The sequence below is a fragment of the Mirounga leonina genome, unplaced genomic scaffold (genome assembly GCF_011800145.1).
Source record: "Mirounga leonina isolate KUSES-001 unplaced genomic scaffold, KU_Mleo_1.0 Mir_128, whole genome shotgun sequence".
NCBI classification, from domain to species: domain Eukaryota; kingdom Metazoa; phylum Chordata; class Mammalia; order Carnivora; family Phocidae; genus Mirounga; species Mirounga leonina.
Window position 1 is genome coordinate 527,855 of NW_023270320.1, and position 21,810 is coordinate 549,664.

At 35.4% G+C, this 21,810-nt stretch overlaps 1 protein-coding gene across 1 annotated transcript in view; it reads right to left on the reverse strand.

Annotated features, from left to right (window-relative positions):
* Window positions 1-21,810, reverse strand: part of PSD3 (pleckstrin and Sec7 domain containing 3) — a 522,661-nt gene that overhangs the window by 335,445 nt on the left and 165,406 nt on the right. Inside the window, exons 6-9 of the mRNA XM_035003894.1 lie at window positions 10,180-10,374; window positions 9,999-10,079; window positions 7,730-7,842; window positions 5,126-5,184 (exon numbers count right to left, since the gene is read on the reverse strand). Of these exons, the coding sequence (XP_034859785.1) occupies window positions 5,126-5,184; window positions 7,730-7,842; window positions 9,999-10,079; window positions 10,180-10,374 (448 nt within the window). The remainder of the gene's footprint in view (window positions 1-5,125; window positions 5,185-7,729; window positions 7,843-9,998; window positions 10,080-10,179; window positions 10,375-21,810) is intronic.

Consider the following 21,810-nt stretch of genomic DNA (forward strand, 5'->3'; position numbering starts at 1 on the left):
ACCCTTGGCAACTCTGGTCCAGACCTGATGCTTCTGCGAACTATCAGTATCACTGAGAAGCTCCAGGGATGAGAGCCTGCTGGAAGTCACTGTGGCTGGGAAGCTCCAAAAGAGGTGAAAGGAGAGACTTGGTACCAAGGACATAGAAAAGAGGACTCCAAGGGGAGGAGACTGTGCTGGCTGAATGGAAATTAAGAACAAGGCTAGAATCTACAGGGGAAAAACTCAGATAGGAAAATAAATGAATGCCAGGGATGACTTTCCTGGCAGAGGGCACCGAGGGTGTGGGGCAGCAGAGACAGGAAGAGGAGCCCAGAGAGAAGACAGCTCTACGGGAGGGAGAGCAGCAGGCCAAATGCACTTAAGGCAGATGCCAGTTACAAGAATGATAATCACAGAAACAGAGATTTCCTAGGCTATTAACCCTATTTACCACCCTCACAGAGGTTTGTGGTGCTTTGAGGGTACAAAGGTAAAACAGCACAATATGAAAAGTAAAAGCATTAAACAATTCTGATAATAGTCATTTTCCACTTCTGATAATTACTCAAATATTTCACCCACCATTTACAATTCTATGATCCTACAGAGCCAATCTAGGAATTAAAAATACAATTAACAATGCAGTTTACAGACTGAAAAATAATGAACTGCTATGACCTATATCAAACTGTACTATGCATATATTTTTAACATTATTCTATTACAAAACCTATACTTGATTCCTTGACTTCTTTCTGCCCCCCTACCAGTATGGTATACTAACTGTGGTTTTATCCCTTAGTCATTCAACCTATAACCCAACACCAAACAAAAACAAAAAGAAACAAACAAAAAACAGTAAAGTCCTGCCTCATACATTAAACTCAGACCACTGAGGATGATAGTCAACACACCCAGAGTATCCCAAAGATACCTACAGGAGGCCTAGCCTGAGCCAGATAGAACCACCACTCCAGAAGAACCACACCCCCAAATCCCTTACACCTGTCGCAGAGTGGGCTAGCTCCTGCCATTACTGAAAAACACAGAGACACCTTGGGTAAAATTGCTACTAAAAATCCCAAGCCACAGTGTTTAAAGGGTAGATTCTGCCACAATATCTTGATTAAAAATAATGTCCTGGCTACTGCCTCTGACATGGCCTGACCCTGGGCAGCCACTGTGTTATGGATCACTTTTGACTTTTATTTGTGAAAATGACCAACTGATTCTATATTTATCTATCCTGGTCTTCATTACAACTCAGTCTATATCTAAAACTTCCTCCCACTTCAGGGTCCAGCCCTGGTAAGAAGTTTTTGCCTATTGTCCTGCCCTGAATCTCAACTATGATCCAAGTAACTGAGAGCTATTTATAGTCAACAAAGCACATTTGAAGATTAGTCCAGAAAAGAAATAGTTTTGAATTTATTCTAACAAGACAAAATCCTTTATTCATACTATTTCCAATAAAACACATGGCTTTAAAGAAAGATTTTCAGATTTTCAGCTCTTTCCATGTTGATAGTTGAAATAACATCAATACAACTTAGTTCCAGTATGGTAAGAGAAAAATAAACTCTAGAGTTTGTTTTAATAGAAATTTATCTGTATGTGCAAAAGTTTAATTTACATACCTATTTCATAGATGAGGCATTTTAAAAATAAGAAATTACTTAGCAAATTAGCCATGTGACCACAATTATAAAATATTTTATCTAAGAGAATAAACCACATGCAAATAAAAGCAAGTCAATACAATTGCTAAAATAATGATACATCATTATTTTTTTTTAAAAAATAGGTACAAAAGGGAATCAGCCTTTTTAGCTCCAATGAAATTATAACATTGGAATGAACTTCTCCCAAAAATATTGCATATACTTCATACTGGTTTTTGTTTTAGCCTACTTAGTGAAATTCAATAATCCAAGGTATAATTCAAATAGCCCCCCAGTACTTTTCCACTATAGCACCTCAGTTACCTGCTACATTCTTCAGTTAAAAGGACTAATGGAAGTCAGCCTAGCCAACACTACCAGAAATGAGATTTGAGTTCCATAAATGTCTCATTCATTTCCGATCCTTACGCAAGTGGCACAGAACTTGGATAGAGCAGACATACTATAAGTGTTTGCTGAATGATAGAATTACAAAAAGAAAGAAAGAATGGCATTCCAATATATGACAGTACATTAGATTTATTATATTAGTACACATTCTATCATTTTAGTAAGTTAGCAGAATGAACAAAGGCCCATACCAGTGCATTTTCAATGTATCATTCCTTAGAGTAAATAAAACCCACAAGGAGGATTCACAAAGAAAAGCCAAAAGAAGCTAATTCCCAAGTTATGCCTCCCCCACTGAAAGCAAAAGACAGGCTTATCTCAATACTTCTTAGAAAGGGTCATGCTGTTGTATTGCTATCATGGCACAATGGTAAGGAAGAAAAGGAAAATGGTTTAATAGTTCACTTCCCAAGAGGATTATTCTGGCATTGGACTAAGTAATGAGAGGTGATGGGCTAGGCAGTACAGCCTAGGGGGGAGGTGAAAAGGGGCAGATATTAGAAATAATTCACTTTATATTTTGAATGATTCACCTTCAAAGGGGCCATGCTAATAAGTCGAACAGACACTGTAACAATAAATCAGGCAATCATGATGCAAGAGAAGCTACACCCAGAATTATGGATAAAAACTTACCACCTAGAAGGAAAATTTATTTTTAAAATGAATCCAGAGTTGGAAGATAAGAAAACACATTTTCATATGGTTAGTTCTTATGATAACTACTATATATTCAACACTTTTAACAGCATGCACTGTAAATAAGGATTTAAAAAACCTCTAATATACAAAACCTAAACAACAGACAATCCTAAGTATATAGCACACATTTTCAAAAACAAAGCTAAGAATCAATAATTACTAAAAATATGTTGATGATATTGTATTTATTCTCTTTCTTATATGTAATTGTGACTATAGCCAAACAATATTAAACTATTTCATTGGTATACTGCCTCTTACCTATAAACGCTTACATTCTAGTTGCCAAAAAGAAGTGTGACGCTTCATTTAATCTCTTTTCAACTATTCAAAATTGGTCTGAAAACAGAGCAAGAGCATATCCGAGATCTGTGCTTCTGAACCTATGGACTATAGACACTGGGATGCCCGTGGTTAGTTTGGATATAAAACATGCTGTGTTATGTGAATAAATAACAAACCTCACACCTTTATTTACTGCTATGTTTCAAATTATTGTGATTAATAAGATACATGTTTATTTGAAAGTATTATTAAAGCAATATTAGCTTTCTAAAAAGTAATTCAGCTTTTAATAGAAACCAATCTGCCATCTAGCAACTTCCACAGAAGTTCTATGAGATCCTCAACTTCTAAATAAGAATTGAAAGTGTTACTGGATTTTTTTTTTCGTCATTATAAATTTTCTCAGTCAACAGACACTAAATGCACAACCATCGTATGTGAATGAGACCTCAAAATATCTCACGTGAGGAAGATACCTCATGCTGGGACTTGCTGACTTGGATCAAAGTTACATGTGGACAAGAGTATTCAAAATTGTCTCTTTCAGCTCAAAGTTAGGTTGAGAAATTAAGTCGGAGGAAAAGAAGGGGACAGAATTGTAACTGTCATCATAAGACAAGCAGAGAAATTAAACAAGGAAAATCTGCTTTACTGGTAAGAGAAAAACAGAGGTCAGGACTGTCCACTGACTGGTCATCTCCGTAACAAGCCAATGAGTTTAGATTCTGATCCTCATGTCAAAGTTCACACTGTGGGAATCCTAGTACCTTTATTTCCCCAAGATGTATTATGGCGCTATTACCCCAAAATGTCCCCTGAGAGTATCTATTAATTTTATTCTGTATCATCTCTGGACACATGTTACATATGTCTACAAGTCACTAGGTTATTCTAAACTCATCTCATGCAAATTGCAAAAGGAACTTCCTAGCTTCCTAGTTGAGTTGAGAGGTCTGTGAAAACAGTGTTAGCTATCACTACATCTCCTCTTCATTTTTCTGATAGTAGATCACTTTTTTTTTCCTTCAGTCCATCTTAACAGTCCCAAACAGCTCCATTTTGCCTTTCTTAAGGGAATTATGTGGGCTTTCGGAATACGAGAACGAATTTGTATGGATACTTAAGTTTTAGTGTTTTTTTTGTTTTGTTTTGTTTTTTTAAGATTTTATTTATTTGACAGAGAGAGAGACAGCGAGAGCAGGAACACAAGCAGGGGGAGAGGGAGAGGCAGGCTTCCCGCAGAGCAGGGAGCCCAATGAGGAGCTCGATCCCAGAACCCTGGGATCATGACCTGAGCCAAAGGCAGATGCTTAACAACTGAGCCACCAGGCACCCCAGTTTTAGTTCTTTTAATGTGATTTTTTAAAATTGTAAGATAAATCATATAGCAAATCAAGGGATGATCTAGATTCTTTAATCATAAGAAACCTGGTTTTCTCTTCAAAATAAATGGACCTGGGACTATGAAATAATTTTTGTGCTAAATAAGTACATATTGGCCTATATTAAACTAAAACATTTTCATTTTCTCTAAGATAAACAGTTTAAGTAAATGCTAAAATTCCACATCTATGAAAGGTAAAGATTTACATATAATTATAAATTTAAGCTCACTCTAGATTTTAAAAAGAAGATGAGATAGTAATTAGAATATTTTGGTATTTCAACTAGTAGAAGACCACGTGAGCTGAGAGGTGTAGAAAAGGCTGTGTTCTTAAGACTGGCTACTAGATTTAGTAAAAACACAGTCACCATCTTCAGATCTAACTTACATCCCCTTTCCATCATATATCAACCCAAATAAAAATGTCTCTGCCATCTACTGGAGAAAGTAGATAGAGAATACACTACAGGTAAGTCAACTCCAGACATGTAGACAATATCATATTCACTTTTAAGTGAATTATGCTCTGTGCTAGCATGTAAAATAGCTATTTCTTTTTCCAAGGATTTACGTTTACCTACCTGCCATGTAGAGAATGAGAGAAAGGGGAGGCAGAGAATAAGTGCATATGAACACAAAAGCAAAGATAAACCCAAGATATTTTGATTTCCATAAGACAGCTTCACACACCTACACTTACATGGCCATGGAGATCTGTGTTAAGAAGCATCATTGCACAGGTGAGACAATGGACCCCATCTAAGGGAAGAAACAAGGAAAGAAAGCATTAATTCACTATTTCCTATTGGACTCCTTATTATCATTAGAGTGGCGTACATTAAGAACCTATGAAAACACAAACATGTGGCTAGGCACAATTAATCGTATTTGTTTGGGGAGACAAAAAATAGATAAATTATTAGAAGGACCTCAGTGCACAGAGTTGGACTCTGCTGGTGATAAAATATATCAGTTTTACCTCTCTGGAGGGTAGTTTGATAGAACCTATCTTAAGCTTTGAAACAGTGTCTTTTGACACAGCAAATCCATTTATAAGGCTTTACACTAAGGAAACAAGGATCTATGCAAAATACAAGGGTATCCAAAGAAATATTGCTTATAATGGGGAACAAGTAAATAAAACCCTCCAAAAACACAATCCTGTTATGTTTAAGTCATTAAAAATGTTGTCCAAGTATACATGTTGAAATAGAAAGATATTTCACAATAAATTATTATATGGAAAGCACATTATATGCAGTACGATTCCATTTAAATATAAATACATCTAGAATAATATATAACATATTAAAGATTATCATCTCTGGATAGTGAGATAATTTTTACCTTTTTATTTATATTTTCCCAATTTTCTGTAATGTAAGATACAGAAATGAAAATAAATTATTTGCTACTGTTCCTTCTTTTTTTACTTTCTGGGAGGAATGTGAATTGAGAAAGAAGCAAAAGTTAAAGGAAACCAAAATTTGGGTCTTTCACTGTACTGCCTGGGTATTAGGTCTCTGGGTAAAAATTTATGGGCAGGAATAGTTATCCTCTTTCTTGACAATTCACTAAAGGCAACATGTAGGTTGGTCCAGGATACTATGGATCAGACAAAAGTACAATACTGTAATAATTGTAAAGATTAAAAAATTACATATTCAGGGGAAAGATGTTGTTCAAACCAGATGGATCATGTCACATTTAGATGGAAACATCACTCTCTCTTACTTTATAAAGGAAAAGAAAAAGCACTAAGAGTTAGAAGCTTCTCATTTCCAAACCTTAGAATTACTTCTCCTCATTCTTTACCTGCAATTCTCAATCCAAGTATAATAGACAATGGCAGTGAAGATGCAGAAAAATCTTATTAGTGTATGCCAAATGTACAGAAAGGCAGGCCTTCCTAATTACTGAATTCATGAATTAAAGATAGCTTATTTTTCAGAAGTATGTCTTTGAATATAGTATGTGATTTCTGTTATTAATGTCTCTAAGGAGATGCTATCAAATGCCCAAAAGTATATTTATTCCAGTTCCCGTTTGTTATTATTAAATTTTAAATACATTCAAAATAAATTCCTTGAAAGCATTTGTAAAACTCAGTAGCCAACTCAATGGCCAGTTGAGTGTACACATCCATCCATATTCCTTATTTCACTCAGGAATGTCAACATCTTATTAGATTAAAGGAGGTTTTAATAAAAACAACTCCCTTTTATCCCCTTCATTCTCTGTTCAATCCTGATAGTGATAGAAACAGTGAATAAATAGTCTAAGTATAAACAAAGAAAGGACTAAAGAAAATTAAGTTCCCATTTTACAGAGAGAAATGTGACTCTAAGGATCAGATTGTTAGTTAATTTAGCTATAGCCTGCAGGGCAGAGGCGGGGGGGGGGGGGATTAATCACTTTAGTCAATATCAAGTACATTTATCCCAGTTAATTGGCAATAGGGAAGCTAAGAGATAATTGTTATTTCTAGTGCATCTAGTCCTAGTGATCTATTCCAGAATTTGTGTTTATGAAAGATTCTCCAATTGCAAATGAATGTGCCTGACTTCAAACCCTGAAAATTTTGCTTTATTGCAGGAAACGGCACGGAGGAAGAAAACCTCTTGATAGGGTGCAACAGTTAAATAGTTGAAAGTTGCTTTTTAAAAATAGTACAATAAACATAAACTCATAGTTCATTAAAATCATAAACCAAAGTCAGTGGTCAGTGTTACAATGAATATCAAACCAAAGCACTGGAGACACACTACAAACTCCAGTGAGATTTGTAAATGTTTCCAAAACTAAGTATACATGCACTTCAAGAAGTTTAGAGATCAGATGGATAGAAAGAAGACATAAGAAAACCAGCATTTCATTTATTACAATGTGCTTTGCCATGTAAAATCTCAGAGTAGCAGCATGAGCAACTTAAAGCATCTTGTCATACTATGGAACTGGAAAACGAAGTAAAAAATAATGAAAAGAAAAGAATACCATGCAGTCATTAAATATCTTGCTTTTTAAAGAATATTTAATGACATGAGAAAATGTTCACAATGAAAGGGAAAGACAATAGGAAACAAAACTCTGTAATGATTCAAATTTGAAATTAAATATTATACAAATAGAATAGAAGGAAATAAATCAAACAGTTGTTAATAGTTTTTTCCAGGTAATTAGAGATCCCTAGATGATTTTCATTTTCATTTGTATAATCTTCCATATTTTCCACAATAAAATATAACTTTCATAATGAGAAAAATAACCCTTGTTTTTTGAAATACAAACATTTCCATCAGATTACCTTGTGAAGCAATGGTATCTGGGTTACAATAAAAGTATCTATTGGAGAAGTGTATTAAAACTCTCTCTCGTTCTTGAGTTTCTCCCACAAGAGAAAATGCTTTAAAGAAATACCTTAAAAAGAATTAAGAGAAAAAAAGTGAAACTAGAAAACATTACCATACTCTTTACGTTTGACAAAGTTAATTTATATATAACAAGAAATTAATTATACAAAGAAGATATTCTAGTTATTTTTCTTAAAAAATCACTTATTAGAAAGCCATTCAATATAAATTTACTTCATTCTATAAAATGTCAATATAAAAGATGACAGGGCAGTAACAATAACATGGTAGCTAATACATTAAGAAAAACCTTGGGAAGGTAGTAACTTCCCATATGACTGAGTGACAAGTAGCCATTTAAAAGATCAGTCAGATAAAAACCAAAGAACACTTAAGACTGAACCCATAACCATGTAGGCTATGTTTTAAAAACTATACATGGATCAGTTTGTCATTTTGTTATATGATTGTACTCGCCACTGACACACTGTTATATGCAACTGATGAATCACTGAACTCTACCTCTGAAACTAATAATACACTATATGTTAACTGACTGAATATAAAATAAAATTTTAAAAAAAGAAAATAATTACAATTATATTATCTTGTGCACAGATTTTTGTGAATTTTATTTTGCCTATTATCACATTATATTATTAACTTTTTATATGAGAAGAAAATTGGGAGCTAAAACCCTAATTTATTCCTTAGGCTAGGAATAAATTTATGTATAAAAATTCTTCGCAAAATAAAAATATGCCCAGAACCACACACCAATCTAAATCGGGGTCACTAAGAGTACTGTCTATTAATGATAAATTCCGATAACCCTCACTTGACAAAGTAGATGCACTTCCCTAAACATGAGATAGGAAGAAAAAAATCCTTTAAAATGTTCTAAGAAATCTTACAATTAAAAGAAACATACAGGGCGCCTGGGTGGCTCAGTTGGTTAAGCGACTGCCTTCGGCTCAGGTCATGATCCTGGAGTCCCGGGATCGAGTCCCACATCGGGCTCCCTGCTCGGCGGGGAGCCTGCTTCTCCCTCTGACCCTCCCCCCTCTCATGTGCTCTCTGTCTCAAATAAATAAATAAAATCTTTAAAAAAAAAAAAAGAAACATACAAAAAACCTTATTTCTATGATGAAAATATTGCTGTCTTAGTTTGTTAAATCTAAATTATATTGATCAAACTTGAATTTTTCATAACCGTCTTTTATAAACCACATCAGAGAACAAAGCATAAATATAGATCTTTCCTCTACCCTTATTTGTTTTCAGTGGAAAAACCTATGCATGCCCTCAATTCACGCAAAGTGCCACCAAATAAGTCATTATTGTGCATTCTAATCCAAACAACCTTACTTCACCTCCCAAAATGCAGTTTCCTGATTTATAAAACTAAAGGGTTATACAGATGATCTCAGAATTCCTCCAGGCTCTGACATGTTATAAAGTTTATAAGAGTAAATGCTGACTGAGTTTTACCTTCAGCGGCTCTTAGAAATTTACAGTACAATATGGTGTGAAAAGTGAGGATCATTGTGTTTATTAAACCTTCATTTGAACAGATCAGCAAAAAGTGCTACTATCTGAAACAGTTTACAGATATCTTCTGCTGATTATTATGTTGATATTCACTTTTATTCCATTCATGAGTTAATTCAAAGTATCATCTTAAAAGGCTATTGTAAACAAATGCTTAGGGGAAAAAAGCCTGTAATTCTACAGTCTGTAAATCTATGCCTTTTTTAATCGATCATTCGAAAACCAAATTCCCATAGATTCCACTTCTCAAGACTTTGTCACTATTCTTTATTATGTCATCTACTAGTTGGAAAATATGATTTCATGTGTGATTTCATAAAAACAATATAATTTTCTTTCTACTGTGTCTAATAAACTATAGTATAATTTGAGCTAAGGTCACAAAGTCACTGTGGGCTAAAAAATTAGTTTCAGCATTACTTTCCCTTCTCAGAATTAATTATTTGGAGGCAAAAATAAAACAGAAGTGGGGGTGCCTGGGTGGCTCAGTCATTTAAATGTCTGCCTTTGGCTCAGGTCATGATCCCAGGGTCCTGGGAGTCTCAGCAGGGAGTCCGCTTCTCCCTCTCCCACTCCCCCTGCTTGTGTTCCCTCTCTGGCTGTCTCTCTCACTGTCAAATAAATAAATAAAATCTTAACAACAACAATAAAAGAAGTGATATTTAATCATACCTGAGAGACTGATCCAGTGTCATTCCTGTAAAATCAAAAAACTTCAGATATTCTTCTGCAACTAGTTTGCTAAATTCATTGCTATAAGAAAACAGGATAAACTTTGTTATTAAAATCCAAGCTGTTAAAAAAGACACACACATACGGAACACTCAGACACCAGCCTTGGTACAGAACGTACTTCTTGCCTAGGTGCTTTGCGACATCCGATCTTTTGAATCTGTCTAGTTGATAAAGGCGTTTGGCCAACCTTTTGGCTGCTTCTACGTTGCTGCTGGTACCATTACTGAGACTTTCTGAGGTCTCCTTTTCCAGAATTTCAGTGCTCCCCATCTCAGAATGAGCCTCTAGTAGTGTTGTTTTTACCCCAGCATTGCTGTGAGAATTGATAAAGAAGAAAAAAAGAAAAGATTTTTTTTATGCGACAAAAAGGAAAAATAGCTGATGAAATTACCATGCTATTGTAGAACTAAATGAAAAAGACTTTTAAATGATAGTTTTATGCTTAATTATTCATAAAAGTGTTTCCAGCTACTGTATTTCAATGTACCGAAGAAGTGATTGCTTAAACCCTTGATGAGCGGTTCTCAAAACTTTGGTCTCAGGACCTTTACATTTTTAAAAATACGGAGGACACCAAAGATCTTTGTGTTTATGTGGGTTTTATCAATTGATATTCACTGTATTAATAATTTAAAAAGAAAAATTTCAACTATGAATTCACCTAAAATAACAAACCCATTTCATGAATATAAATATTTTATTAAAAACAATTATAGTTTCCAAAACAACATAAAATTTAGTGAGAAAGGCAACAATTCTTTACATATTTAGAAATTTCTTTAATGGTTGGCTTACTGGAAGACAGCTGGGTTCTCACTGCCACTAACCAATACTTTGTTTTGATTGAAATATATTAAAATCCAGCCTCACACAGATATTTAGTTAAAAAAAATAAGAAGTAATTTAATATCCTTTTCAGATAATTGTAGATATTCTTTTTTTATACGGCACCAAAATAAGACAAGTGGTAGTTTCCCAAAGGTTGGTGCCAATACCGTATTCAAAGAACTTTTTATACTCATATTAAAATATCTTCTACTTTAAATGGATCTTTTACCCAGGCAAGATTCCATACCATACATTGGTCATTTGCAAAATATCTGTTGACACATTTCATTATACGATATTTTTTAAAATCACGTTTATTATGTCACCACTATTATCTTCAGAAAAATCTTTAAGTATGGAAAAGCTACCAAACTTTTGGTGGCAGATATAAGTTTTCCAAAATTCTAAGTTTTAACTGAAAGCTCAAATTTTATTGTTGGCAACAAATATTGTCAGTTGTTTTCTTAAATTAGTAATAGGCTCACTCTCTTAATTTTTGAGAAAATGGCTCCCAATAACCATAGTTTGTCGGTTACACTTTGAAGGAAAAATGGCATTTCATAAAAAGCAACTAGTTTATAACTTACAACTCGAATTACATACAAGATTGTCCTAAAGAAAACCATCAGGAGTAGAAGTGCTTTATGCATATTTTCCATCTCATCACACGTGAAATTAAAAAGGTATATACTCAAGAGTTAAAATGTAATTATTTTGTACTGCTTTATCATATTTAGGAATTTTTAGGTGAGACTGGCTTTTGTTTTTATTTTGAGTGCAGAATAGTGAAGAACATAATAACAACTAGGACAGTTTGGTGCCACTACCTTGATTTGTGCTAAAGCCCCTACACCATTGCTTTTGCATCATTTGTGTAAACATCAATACAGTGAAAAAGGAAAATAATGCTGTATCGTTATTATAAAATAAACTGGAACTCATAAACCTCCTGAAAGGGCCCCACAAACCGCACTGTGAGGCCTCTGCTCTTCAAAGGGGTCAGCCTGTGGGTGGCTATAGAATGCTACATCATGCATTTATAACACACACACCAATAACGCAGTAATTTCCAAATTCTCACTTTACTTGGTAACTAAGGAACAGTACATTCATGATAAACTACCACATTTAAGTAGCCTTCCAACACACTTACCACAGACTCTAAACCAGACACAGAATTTTTCTGTAATGAACCAGATAGTAAATACTTCAGGCAAGGCCACATAAGGTCTCTGTCTCACATGCTTCTTTGTTTTTGTTTTTGTTTTTCTCCAACCTTTTAAAACTTAAAAACCATTCCAGGCTAGGCTGAACGGGCCCATAGGCCTAGTTTTGCATGTCTTTGCTCTGTCACATAGTTCTTTAACTTGGCCTGAATTGTAAGTAGAGTATCCATTTATTGTCTAACCCAAGATACTCTTAAGAGGGAACAGGATGATAAAATTAAATGAGATTATAATTGTTACAAAGTTAAAAAAAAAAGGCATCACCAATAAAAAATTAGTTGTAAACTTATAATAAATAATAAAAATCATAGCAAAAAATGTATTTTTTTAAGCAGAACTATTCAGTATCTATTTTTGTCACTTATTCTACCTTATGATTTTCCACTTCCTACCACCAACTAAGTGGTAGCCTGGCAGGTACACTATCACTGTTTGCCCAGCCAGTACACTTAGGAACTGCACAGTCCCAGACTTCCCCAACCACTGCCAGACTTGAGGGAGATAACTGCCCCTCACAACTCCTCTCCAAGCTCATTCTATCAGCAAGTATTCCACATGCTGTCCTTGAAAGAGAGCTACAAGGGGAGGGAAAAGAGAGAGGTTATCCCACACTGTCTTTCAGACTCAACTATTCTGTTCAATGCACACGTCAACTCACACATCCCACAGGACACTGCAGAGAAGCTAGAAGTACCAACTGGAGGCTTTTCAAACCCAGGCTGACTTAACTTTACTGCAGCTGTTAATGATAATACTTCATTTTTTAAAGTCAGTCTAATGTTAAGCCACAGTCAATGCCAGGACAACAAACATAAACTGGAATTACCCTAGGCAAACTAAGATATTTGGTAACCCTTCTTTAAACAATTAGCCACCTTAAACAATTTTCCAACAGAAATAGATACCAATTAAAATAAATTGCTTCATTATGGTGAGATCTTCATGCAAACACCTTTAAATATTTTTTCATCCTAAACCTTCCTCTACAGAGTTACCACCCAGTTTTATGAAATCTATCCTATCAGAAAACTTGAGTATTCAATCATTATATACAGCAAACCTATAATAAGTAAACTTGTATTAGAAAATTCTTTTAAAGGACAACTCATACTTTGTGTTTTCCTGCATTCGTGGTGGAAATGTAAAACATTTATTCCAAGAACTATTTTAGTTACAATCAAATAATTTTTATAATTATAAAAGAAAATCCCTGCAGTTCTGTCTGCATGCATTCTCTTACTCTATCTAGTAGCTATCATGGAGAAAAAACAAATGCCAAAGAAAGCATTTTCTTTTCAATTAAACTGCTACTTATTGCTCATTTTTCATGACATATTTATGGTATATATTTAATCACTCCATGTAAATAGTAAAATTACACCATATATACAGTACTGCAAAGATTTTGTTCAAATACAAGAGACTTACCCTAATGAGCATATATTTTTTTAAAGTGTAGTGGTGACAGTCACCACTTTTTCTACTTGCCCCCTCTTTCTACTCTCTTGCCCAGTCCAGTCTATTTCACCTCATTCTCCCCACATTCTTCAAAAGGAGGTAATTTTAACATCTGTACAAATCAGATTTCTGTGGATCTTCTTGACAAAACCTTCAGTAAAAAAAAAATAAATAAGGAATACAGTGAGGATAAATACCTCCATTCCTAGATGGCTTCATTCTGTCCCATTTCATGATTTATGAGATTACTTGAGCAAGAACAGAGACTGCTCCTTTTAAATCAGAAAGCCTGGCAATATAATGGCAATACAAACTCACCAGCAATAAGGCAGACACCAAAAAGAACTCATCTCAGAGCCTAGGGTGGCTGGGCCATACATACATCCCCTTACAAGCCCCTTCTCAGTACTCTTTGCCCCACAAGTCCAGTGTCTATTGGTCCACTAGGGCTTCTAAGGACCTCGCTCCCTGTGAAGTCATATTACTATGACCTCACCTTCTTGGCAGAGTGCTTACTGTTGGGGTTTTTGTAATGTTTTTACAACCCCAATAAAAACAGGAGCCAGAACACAAGAGCCACTGTATATTAAGAGCATAAACAACAATGGCAGCCCAGCCTTGCTCACACTTGATAAAGCAAACTGGATGATCCCTCTCAGGAGGGATGACACCCCATTTTGTTTCCCGGAATACACAAGACATTGTCCATCTAGTCTGCTGAATACTAGATGCTTTCAGTAGTTTGAATTTTCCCTTTTTTTTCCTAGTCTCTCTTTTCTTCTTGATCAAGTAACTGTACAATTTCCTAAGGTGAAATTCCTAATAGCCACTTAAATGTAAAAAGACTCCCCAAAAGGTTCTTCCTGTGTTCTAGAAAATGCTTCACTGGGGCCTGTACCTCATACCTGCAAACACATATGGTAACACTATCATCAAAAGAAGGATCAGATTGAGTCTGATCACCGGGCATTCTCATAACCTTTTTATAATACTAGGATTACCAGTTTTTCTAGATAAAAATAATAGGATATCCAGTTAAATCTGAATTTCAGATAAAAAAAAATTGTTTTTAGCACAGAACATACACTAAAAAAAAAAAAATCATTCAATGTTTATCTGAAATTCAGATTTAACTAGTCGTCTTGTATTTTACCTAGGTTCACCCGGTAACCCAACCTCCCAAAATATTTGTTCTAAACTTATTTGAAGAATTCCAATAATGGTGTTCCCTAACTGCCAATTGGTAGCGTGTTTCACAACCCACAGCGTGGGTTTATTCTGACTTACTTACGTAATTTTTATTCCTTATTAAACTATTGTTCTATAGTTTCATTAAGACCTTCTCTCAGTTGCCTATGACCTACTGATTCTTCTCTAATATCCTCTAAATACAAAGGAAAAACTCTTTTCTCTTATTTTCACCCTTCTTTCCCAGCCTACCTACTGCTACCACAGATGTAATAATATGCCTCCTTCATAAAAATCCTACACAAGATAAAAATCCATATTCTGTAGCATGTCAGATAAGACCATTCACAAGCTGACCCCAATGGCTCATTTAGATTTATCATCTACCATCTTCCTCATGCTTGGGTCACACAGCAATATTAGCTGTGCTCTCATACCCCTTTTCCATCTTGCTCCGTTTGCCCCTCTTGTTACCCCTACCCTGTATTTCTGGGGTGCCCCAAATTTTGCAAATTCTTTTTGACCCTACAAGAACACAAATGAGATAACTTTTTTAAGAATCATATTCCAACTCCCTCCTGCTGCATTCTCAGAGCAGCTGATAAATTACCTTTACTCTAGCTCTTCTTTTGAAAGTCCCATCTCTCTCACCTACTACAATCTTGAATTTCACTCTGTATTCACATCACAGGAGAAGGATGAAGTTATTCAGTAGCCATCTGCTAAAGGGATGCAAGAACTGAGCAATTGGCTTTGTCCACTTTCTCCACTGTCTTCTGTGCTACACTATCAATGACACATGGCAAGCACGAACTTTCTAATTCATTATGACCAATCCTGGAATGTTCCAGAAGACACTGACATCAGCACAGGGTACCAGTTAGATAGCCTGGTTTCATATTTACGTTGAATTTAAATTTTAAGAAATTCTTTAAATTTGTATTGAATTGAGGTAATAAAACTAGGATGAAAAAAGTAAACTAGGTTGAGGTGTCAAAGCTTCCCCCACCCCCCGCATTTATAAAGTATACCGGGGGAATTGTGCATAGAAAACAACAACAAACAGCACCTAGTCCAATTTTAGACTGTATAAGCTAGGTAAAGGCCAGTCAGAAGAATCCCAAAGAGTGGAAAGTGGAATTAAAGGACCAGAGGGTGCAATATGACCCTGGCACCACTCTTCAGGTTGAAAATACAGATATAAAGGCCTGAAAGCAACAGATTCAGGAAAAAAAACTGGTAAAAATGCATTAGCTTTCATGGCCAGAACGAACGTCAGTCAAAAAGAATTCTAAGTCTACCGTAAGCAAGATACACTTAAAATCCTGAAGTATATAACATCGCCTTTGAGAAAGGAAAGGAAATCTTGTTGGCCATCATTATGTAGGACATTTATTTCTCAGGCATTGCAGAGATAGCACATCATCTAATCTTGGAGGAAATATAAATGAGAAATTATTCATAACAGCTACAGTACCTCCAGTGGTACCCATTCACCTAACAGCATCTAACCCTGATTAAGCGCTTACTTTGTGCCAGTCACCGAGATTAGTGTTTCCTAGAGATTGTCTCATCTAATCCTCAATAATCTTATAAAGTAGATCGTTGTATACCCATTTTACAGATGGAAACTGAGGCACAGAGCTGGACATGGACAATGGGACTTCAGTACTCAAGTCCTTTATATCCTCTACTACTATTAATTTTGCTACTGCTAGTCATTTTCTGGTACGGTTGTTTTTGCTGATTCAACAAATATTAACAAATTCCTTGCCATGTGTCAGGCAATGTGTTTAGGTGCTTACTATTTAGGAATACTTCAGTAAACAAAAGAAAAAGCTTCTACCCCCAAGAGAGCTAAAAATAAACAACAAACTATAATAAATGAAAAAAATACATATACATGTATTACATTAGAAGGTGATAATTGCTATGGAAGAAAAATAGAAAAGAAAGAGAGATCAAGAATCTCAGTTTGGGGAGAGAGGTAGATATATTTTTATTTATAAAGCGGTCATGGGAGGTCCGAGCCACTTGAAGGGTGGAGTTGTCATCAGTTAACATAGGAAAACCAAAGTTGGCACAGGTTTTAAGAGAAAGAAGTTCCATTTTAGTTACATTAACTTTGAGATCTCCATTAGATATCCAAGGAGATATGGGAATATGAGCATATGTAATGTCTTTCAGAAAAGACATGTGCCTAGGGCCTACTCCAGGGAATTCTCAGACTGTTGGCCTGAGGTGGGTCTTCACATTTTCTTTTTAAGCTCCAAGATGATTCTGATGTGTTATCAAGATTTTGAGGCACCACTGTAACCCATGGAAAATCACTATAGGTCTAAAGAGGGGAAATGGTAATGATCAGACTTGGATTTTTTTTTTTTTTTTTTTTTTTTTTTTTTTAAGAGGGGGGGAGAGACAATTTTTTTTTTTTTTTTTTTTTTTTTTTTTAGAGAGAGAATGAGGGGAGAGACAATCTTAAGTAGGCTCCATGCTCAGGGCAGAGCTGGACTCAGGGCTCAATCTTACGAACCCTAAAATCATGACCTGAGTGGAAATCAAGAGTCGGATGGTTAAGCCACCCCACCAGACTTGTATTTTTATAAGATCACTTTTCTTTGTACCATGTGGGAAAAACTATAGGGAGACAAAATTGAGGGCAGAGAAATCAGCTAGGAAAGCTATCAAAATACTCTGGCTAGGAGACAAGAACCTGAATTGAAAGATAATTCATGTGAATATTTAAAAAAAACAAAAAACCAAAAAACAACACCTGCTCCAAGGGGCGCCTGGGTGGCCCAGTTGGTAAACTGACCAACTTCCTGATTTCCGCTCAGATCATGATCTCACGGTTGTGAGATTGACCGCCTCGGGCTCCATACTCAGCACATAGTCTACTTGAGACTCCCTCCTTTTCCCTCCGCCCCTCCCCCTGTGCGTGCTCTCTCTCTCTCAAATAAATAAATAAATCTTAAAAAAAAAAAGAAAAACAACAAACCCTGCTCTGCTCTGAAAGATATTTACAAAAAGTAAATTGAAAGAACATAATGAGTGATTTGGAATGTGTGTGGAGTTGTGTTCCAAGGGAGGGCAGAAAGCTAACTCTGACTTAGAAGCTGGGCAGGTATGTTGCCACCAACCAAGGTAACAAATACAAGAGGAAGAAGATGGGACATGTAACAGTGTGTGACGGGCATGCGAGCACACACACATACAGAAACAGGAGACAGAGGGGTAATAATATATATGTAATCATGTAAGGGGTCCACAGGATATTCAGGCAGAGCTGTCCTAGTAGCCACAGCAACTATCCACTACCCGTGGGAACTCAGTACAACCTTAGCAGTCCCCTCCACTCATGTGGCTCGATCACCTGGTAAGGGGCTGTAATGTCCAATATGCCCAAGGAACCCAGAAATGTGTGACAAAGAAGTATGTCTAGCAGTGTATTCATCTGAACACAAATCCATTACAGCAGAAGAATGAGGAGGTCTCCTTTCATTTATTAATGAGATTCTACATGCAAGTGCTTAGTTTGTCAGTAACAATTATTAATGTAGAAGATGCTAAAAGCAAGTATCTGCCCAAAAGCTCCAGTTAGACTGCCAAGGTTCAAACACTGGTTCTATCAGTCACCAGAGTGGGTAAATTCATTATTTTCTGTGAGCCTCAGTTTCTTCTTCTATGAAATGGAGAGAACAATACCAACTTCCCAAGGTGTTGTGCGGATTAAATGAGAAGATCCACATAAACGTTTACCTAGTAGTGTTTGGCACATAGTGAACAATAAATGTTAGTTTCCATCACCAGACCGACTACTCCAGGGAATTCTCAGACTGTTGGCTTGAGGTGGGTCTTCACATTTTCTTTTTAAGCTCCAAGATGATTCTGATGTGTTATCAGGATTTTGGGGCACCACTGTAACCCATGGAAAATCCACTACTACTCCTCCTCCTTACATCTTTAAGATTATTACTTGGTTATTTGGATGATCACATGAGATTATTACATCAGGCAGTATTTTATTAAATGTAAACTGCTATTTGTATTGTACACAAATGTTAACTGGCTCTCAGTAGAAATTAATACTTGACTTCTCTAAAGAAACTGCCTCAAATGAACCTACTTTTAACATTTATATAGAATACATCTCTCTAGATGGGGCTGCATTTTACTTATACATGATTTCAGGGACTTTATAATTATAGAGAACCACTGATAAAATCTAACTATAGAAACTCCTAATGGCTAGTTCTGTTTGGCATGGATAACATAATTCAGTCTTTACAAATGAAGAATTATAATAAGTGTCACCTAGAGGTTCTGGCTCAGGATATTTTTAAAACCTCATTCATTTTACTTAGTCCTACATTCAGTATTCCAGAAAAGGGCACCAACGTGCAAGGCAATGGTACAGAAGCTGACCAAACTTACAAATTTGCCTTGGAAGCACTTATTTCCAATAAATAATTGGTATTTTTACTCTTCTACAGCCTCACACTCCTCTGGGGGCATAATCCAGATGATGCAGGGTTATTTTTTTTTCTTTTTTCTTTTGTTTTGATTTTTCATATTAAACTGGAGCTTTTGGCTGGCTCTCAAATGAGAATGTAATTTTGCTGCAATATTATCAAGGCAATTTTAATACAACTACACTATAAAAATATGAGATGAATCATTTGGAAAGCAACTACTACTAGATGTCTAGCTTGATAATAAATAAGGAGGAAAGTGATGCAAAAACATATACATGTTCATTATTTGCACAGAAGCTTCGGTGAACGAATCAGTGAATCCCAATTCCAGTGGGCAAAAAAGGAAGAGTGAATCATTCACAGATGGACTAACTTGTTTTCCTGGAATGCTATTAAAATGTCACTGCGTATTCTGAGTTTACATCTTTCATGAGATACAGCTTTTGGCCATGTTACCTCACTGCCTTTATATGGCATTAAAAATCTCTAATGGCACTATATCACTCTCTACCCTGACAAAAGGAAATAAAAGGGACAACTGCATTCCATATCCCTGTAAATTCGTAAGTAGACAGTCTGAAGCTGACCATATCTGTTAATGACTGTGCTTATGCACTGCACACTCTGGGGAAACAGGGTGGTCTGAATTTAGACAATACACCCACATGTCTACACGGAAAAACACTAGCTTATCCCCCATGCCAAGATATTATATCCCTTCATGTTTCTCCAAATTCAAATTATCTAATTTAAAAAAATTTCATTTGAAGGAAGGCATTAACACTCTAAATAAATGAATGTATACATACACAAATAAAGCATAAACTCATCAAAACACACCCCCCTTTGAGGAAGAAGGAGGTACTACTATTTGGCCCTATGACACATGAGAAAATTAAGACATGTAAAAGGGACTAACTGAACTGCTAGAGCCCACTAACCTCACTCCTGGGATTTAGTCAAGGATGCTATTATTGCCAAATGCAATACAATTATAAGGAAGAAAGTTTAATATCCTTAGAGTATTTACAGTAACACAGAATGAAATCAAGTCTATCCTTCCAAAGACAATTTATAAAAAGGAATGTCAAATTTTTAGAAGCCAAAATTGCCTCAACTAGCACATCTTTGCTTTTTCTCTCTGAAATCCCTACCAACTAAAAAAAGAGACAACAAATAATCGTCACATACAATTCTGTATAACAAAAAAACTAATGATAATGGCTGCTTTTCTGTAGTGCTTGTAACATTATTTCTCAGTGCTTCCCTCTACTGAGGCCCATTCAATGGTACAATCTATCATTAAACAAAAGAAGTCAATGCAAAAGCAATAAATTCCCAAATAACCATCTGATAACTCAAGACATGTTTTATTATAAGTTCAATCATAATTATCTAAATTTTTTCTAGTTTTTTAAGTTTATCTGATACTTGAAAATGATCAGTTTTCTATCACTATGGCTTTATTATTGAGGAAAAGTTATAACTAAAAGATAATGTTTTATAAGTGCTATATTCTGGGGCGCCTGAGTGGCTCAGATGGTTAAGCATCTGCCTTTGGCTTAGGTTATGATCCCAGCGTCCTGGAATCAAGCCCTGCATCGGGCTCCCCGCTTGGTTGGGAACCTGCTTCTCCCTCTCCCTCTACTATTCCCCCTGTTTGTGCTCTCTTGCTCTGTCAAATAAATAAATAAAATCTTAAAAAATAAAAATAAAATAAAAAGAGGTGCCATATTCTGTCCCTTCATACCACAGAGGGAAAAAAAATGCTCAATTTTAATTTAAAAAATATGAAGCACTGAATTATTTTCAATTGAATCTTAAACCATCTTCTAATTATTCATATTAATATATGTTTCACACATTTTAGAATACAATAAATAATTTTTAAGCAAAAATTTATCGTCTGTCTACACTTTTACTGCATTGAATTAGTATTACTATACATTCACTGGGCAACAGAAAGTGGTCAAGGATTTTGCCAGTGAGGATATGTATGAACTCTAACCAACACAACTGGCAACAGATACTCCACTAAGTGGATAATCCTTAACATGGATAATGACTACAATTTTACTATTGTAAACAGTTTGTTAAATAGTGTCATATCAAGAGTTGGTGTACCCATCAATAAAAGGATAAAAGCCATCTCAATAGATGCAGAAAAAACATCAAAGGAGAACATCCATTCATGATTAAAAAAACCCTCATCAAAGTAGGTTTAGAGGGAACATACTTTAACATAATAAAAGCCATCTATGAAAAAACCACAGTGAATATCAAACTCAATGGGAAAACACTGAGCCTTCTTCCCTAAAGTCAAGAACAAGACAAAGATGTCCACTCTCACCAGTTTTATTCAAAATAATACTAGAAGTCCTAGCCTCAGCAATTAGACAACCAAAAGAAATAAAAGGCATACAGACTGGCAAGGAAGAAGTCAAATTTTCACTATTTGCAGATGACATGATACTCTATACAGAAAAACCATTAAGACTACACCAAAAAACTGCTGGAACTGATAAGCAAATTCAGTAGAGTCCCGGGGTACAAAATCAACATGGAGAAATCTGT